This window comes from Malus domestica, chromosome 07 (assembly GCF_042453785.1).
Source record: "Malus domestica chromosome 07, GDT2T_hap1".
Classification (NCBI taxonomy): Eukaryota; Viridiplantae; Streptophyta; class Magnoliopsida; order Rosales; family Rosaceae; genus Malus; species Malus domestica.
Window position 1 is genome coordinate 17,231,171 of NC_091667.1, and position 5,013 is coordinate 17,236,183.

General features: G+C 39.2%; 1 protein-coding gene across 1 annotated transcript; it reads right to left on the minus strand.

Annotated features, from left to right (window-relative positions):
- Positions 1-2,145: 2,145 nt before the first annotated feature.
- On the minus strand, positions 2,146-4,197 carry LOC103439098 (glyoxylate/hydroxypyruvate reductase HPR3-like). Its single transcript, XM_008377649.4, has 2 exons — positions 3,620-4,197; positions 2,146-3,022 (listed from the first exon to the last, which is right to left on the minus strand). The coding sequence occupies exons 1-2, from the start codon at positions 4,073-4,075 to the stop codon at positions 2,498-2,500; spliced, it is 981 nt and encodes a 326-aa protein (XP_008375871.1). The 5' UTR covers positions 4,076-4,197; the 3' UTR covers positions 2,146-2,497.
- Positions 4,198-5,013: the final 816 nt, after the last annotated feature.

Genomic DNA, 5,013 nt, shown 5'->3' on the forward strand with positions numbered 1-5,013 from the left:
TTTGGAAAACATACAAGTAATTTAGAGAAAAAGAAAATATTCGTGGAAACATGTGTTTGAGTGGTAAGCTACAAACATTGAAGTTGATTCATTGATCAATAATTACAAGGCTCCCTATATTGATTTCACAAGGCATGAAATCAGATTGAGAATATAACAATCAATCCGTCATTATTATCTCATGGCTAAATAGCCAAAATGGTCCCTGAGATTTGCATAACTCATCACTTTGGTCCCTAACATTTCAAATCGATAAAAGTGGTCTTTGAGATTGTCCACCATCCATCATTTTGGTCCTTCATTTAAAAACTCTATTAAGTGTCCCGGAGCTCTTGGCCGGAAGTTTGAGCAATTTTTAAAGCTTCGTAACTCAATCGTTTCTTAACCAAATTCGACCCATAATATATCAAAATGAAGATAGGAAAGTGGAGATGGCCGGAAAATAGCCTCAAAGTTGACTGGTCCGAGGGAAAATTGGAAAACTCGCTGGAAACTGGGTAAACTTTAAACGTTCATAACTTCTTCAACACTCAACGAAATCAAGTGATTAAAAAACGAAAATCATACTTCTCGATGAGACGAAGAGAATGGCACATTTGTTTATGGCTAAATTGCCATGGTTTGGCCAGAAAGCGGCTCGAAAGTGGCTAACTCGAGACCAAGACATCCAATTTCGAGCCGTTTTCCGGCCAAACCACTACGATTTAGCCATTAAAAAAGATACCATTCTCTTCATCTCGTCAAGAAGTATGATTTTCATTTTTGAATCACTTGATTTCGTTGAGTATTGAAGACGTTATGAACGTTTAAAGTTTACCCAGTTTCCGGCAAGTTTTCCAGTTTTCCTTCAGACCAGTCAACTTTGAGGCTATTTTCCGGCTATCTCTGGCAGCCATTGGGCTTCCAAATAGGTATAATCTTATTCTACACTTTCCTATCTTCATTTTGATATATTATGGGTTGAATTTGGTTAAGAAACGATGGAGTTACGAAGCTTTGAAAATTGCCCAAACTTCCGGCCAAGATACTTAACGGAGTTTTTAACGGAAGGACCAAAATGATGGATGGTGGACAATCTCAGGGACCACTTTTATCGATTTGAAATGTTAGGGATCAAAGTGATGAGTTATGCAAATCTCAGGGACCATTTTGGCTATTTAGCCTTATCTCGTTGCCTTATTGGTTGTAAATCATATAGCTTTACAAACAAATGCCAATAACAATATGACACTTCATCCTTCTCTTCTCTCGTTGTCTTATTCATTGTATTAACTAATTGTACCCTGCATCCACTCAAAAAAGTGTTCGTACCAACTTAATAGCGAAAAAACATAAGGATTGCAATCAAATTGGTACACAAAATTATGAAGGCACAAAATTATCAAATTGCAAGACAAAGATGGTCATGAACTCTATTGGGAGGTAATTTAGTAAGCAAGACAAAGATGGATTCAAAATGTCCCAGCAATTCATGCAGTTGCTTGAGCTGTAAGGAATTTAATTCATATGCTTCAACCATCCTATTTTCCATGGAGTAAAGAAACAACCCAAGATAGAATTGAAAATCTCCTTGTCTAATTGTTGAAGAGTCATTTCTTGAGGTCCACTCCACCGACCACACCTTCAGGTCCACGGCCGGAGCACACAACCCGATCCATTCGTGACCGATTCGCCCTGGCCCAAAAGGTGAGTACTTGGGCTCTCGCAGCCCGATGGACCTTATTGGTGGGTTAATGTATAGGCATTTGACCCGTACGGCGGAGGGACGGCGGCAGATGGTACTGGGGTTTCTGCTTTTTCTTGGAGATATGGTCAGGGTTAAGGTCATGGTGTTAGGGGTTTGGAAGGACGGGGTAGGGGTTTGAAGGGGTAGCGGTGGTGGAGTTTTGAGGGGGTGGAGAGGTGGTGCGTGAGAAGGAGTGCGAGTGGGTTTGGCTTTTGGCGGAAGAGCTTGGTGACCAACATCATATAGAGGGTTTTTCTTTTATGTGCGATGAGTCTAATGATCGAGTGCGAGTGGGTTTGTATTCATTTATTACTTTATTAGTTCGTGTTCTTCGTTTCAATTTGCAACCGGTGAAGTGTCAATTTACAAAACATACAAGTAATTTAGATAAAAAGAAAATGTACAGAAACAACCATGTGTTTGAGTGGTAAACTACACACATTTAAGTTGATTCATTGATAAAAAAAATTACAAGGCTATATAGGATTTCACAAGGTATGAAATCAGATTGAGAATATAATAATCAATCCGTCATTATCATCTCGTCGCCTTATTTGTTGTAAATCATACAAGTCTGCAAATAAATACCAATAGCAATATGACACTTCTTCATCCTTCTCTTCTCTCGTTGCCTTATTCATTGTATCAACTATTTGTACCCAGCGTACACACAGAAAAGTGCTCGTACCAACTTAATAGCAAAAAACTAAGTATTGCAAGCAAGTTGGTACACAAAATTATCAAGGCACTGACCTGTGAATAGAAATCTATTCAATCATTCGTCACTTCAGAAAGCAATGGTTTATTTGAGAAGAATGCCTCCAAATTCGCCATTGCTAGATCAGTCAAATCCGTGAAACAGTCTGCTGTCATGGCAGCTTTATGTGGCGACAAAACAACATTACCTAGTCCAAAGAGCTCTTTCGGAACTTGAGGCTCATTCTCAAACACATCCAAGCCTGCACCTTTGATCTCTCCTTGTACCAAACACTGTACCATTTCCTTCTCATCGATAATAGCTCCACGCCCTACATTAACAATAACTCCCTCTCTTCCCAACGCCAACAAGATTTTCTTGTTAATCATGTGGTGCGTTTGAGCAGTCAACGCACAGCAAATGACAAGCACGTCGCTATTAGCTGCAAGTTCACAAACATCGAAATAGAAAGGGTATGAAACATATGGTTTTTCCTTCCTTGAGTAGTACAAGATTTTGCAGTCAAATGCCTCAAGTCTTTTAGCAACTTGTAAGCCAATATGTCCCAATCCAACGATACCAACTCGCTTCCCTCCTATCTGAAATTTCCAATCATCAAAACCGCTTTAAATTGCTATCACAAAGAAAAAGAGGAAAAGATAGATTCATAGTTTAAGTATCTATATGCAAATTTCAGTACATAACATAATTATAAAAACTGCTCCCATTTGTGTGAAAACTCCTTATCCTCCAAACTCTGTTCATTTGTAATATAGCCCCCACTATATTACATACCAATGATTTGACATGATAAGGAGAGGAGAGCCAAATTCAATTTCAGGCTCCCCACCAAAAAAACTTTCTACAATGCACCGGTAAATAGGATTCATTGCTTCAATAGAGAGCGGAATTTGCATGCTCTAATCTAAATATTTCAGTCTAGCAGCTGTAGCCGTTGATAAAACTGGAGCATCACGATTCACATACGCTGATGTAACGTAGAAGAATTAAAAGCAAATAAAAACCAATCAATCAAAATCTGTATTTTGACAATGACAATCTTTAATTTTCACATCACATCACCAACAAACAAATAAAAAGTATGCTTCTATAGATTGAAATGCCCCAAGTATCTGATGTTCTGAAGCACTAAAAAAACTTATCGATTAAATTCAAGTAAGCTAAGAAGTTATGACCTTAGTACCGAGATCAAAATCTCCTTTGCTAACCCAAAACCCATCTCGGACAAACCGATTAGCCGCCGAAATCTTCCTCATGACATCCAAAAACAACCCCACAGCCATGTCAGCGACATCGGCAGCGAAGATTGGAGAGGAATTGGCAATGCGCACGCCGCGTGCTGCACACGCGGAAAAGTCAACATGGTCAAGGCCTGCGCTGAGGGTGATTAGGAGCTTCAAGGAGGGAAGTAATTGGAGGAGCTGGGCGGTGATGGGGGGTCCGAGGGCGGAGGAGAGGAGGACCTGGGTGGAGAGAGCGTGGGACTGGAGGAACTGGGCCTGAGGGAGAGGGGAGTCCCAGGCTTTGAGGAAGTGGAACTTGTGAGAGGCTTTGGACTCCAGGACTGTGAAGCAGGGATTTGGGAGAAGAAGCAGTACTTGAGGGAGTTGGGTGGGATTGTCTTGTGCCATTGGATTATTTAGTCGTAGGATTTTGGGACTTCGGACAATTGGGTGATGTTTTTCTGAAATTGGGGATCGGGAAGGAGATGAATCTCTCCTAGTATTGATTAATGTTTAATGCGTTTTAATAACATTTTCTTTCAATTAGATGCCGGTTGGGTTTAGGGACATCCAAAATATTTGTCCTGTTTGTCTCATGTGTTTGTTTTGTTTGCATGGGCTGTAGATCCGCTTGATATAATTCGAGTTCCTACAGCTTGTCTCAAATTTGTCTCGTTTATGCATTTAATTTGAATTTTAAGAAATTTAATAGATTTATAAAATTTTGGAGTTTGGTTAAGTTTTTATTGCTTTTTAGATATTTCGAGAGTATATTCCCTTGAAATTGGGGTTCCTAGCTGAACTCGCAAAAAGCGAGTCTAACAATGAATATTGTTACCATTCAGTACTACGATATGGTGATATTTCTTTTTATTTGTAAGAGAGAGGTCTTAGGTTCGAATCTCGTCAATGGCGAATTTGATGCCAAATTAGGTTCGAATATGTGAACTTTTGTGCGAAAACTTAAGATTGAGGCGTTTTTATGTAGCCTCCTTGTTTTTAGGCTTCTTAAATTAAACATCTGCTTGTTTTAACAATTTGATTATACAATCTCCTACAATTGTGGTGCCATGTGTATTTTAATTAACCCATTCTAATGTACCTAAGTTACATGACCTGCCATAGCCTTTAACAAATTAGATTTTGTTGTTTAGCTTCTTCATGTGAAAAGAAAGGAGGTTCCAAGATTCTTGCAAACTAATGTCTCAGATAAGAAGGATTTGAATTTAAGGATATTCATCATGTTAATTTGCTCTTGTGAAGAGCTTGAGGCTGGTACGTTGTGTGGTTTTTCAGTTTCAGTTTTTGCTCTTTGCTGGTACTAGCCATTAGATTCTTATCGGACC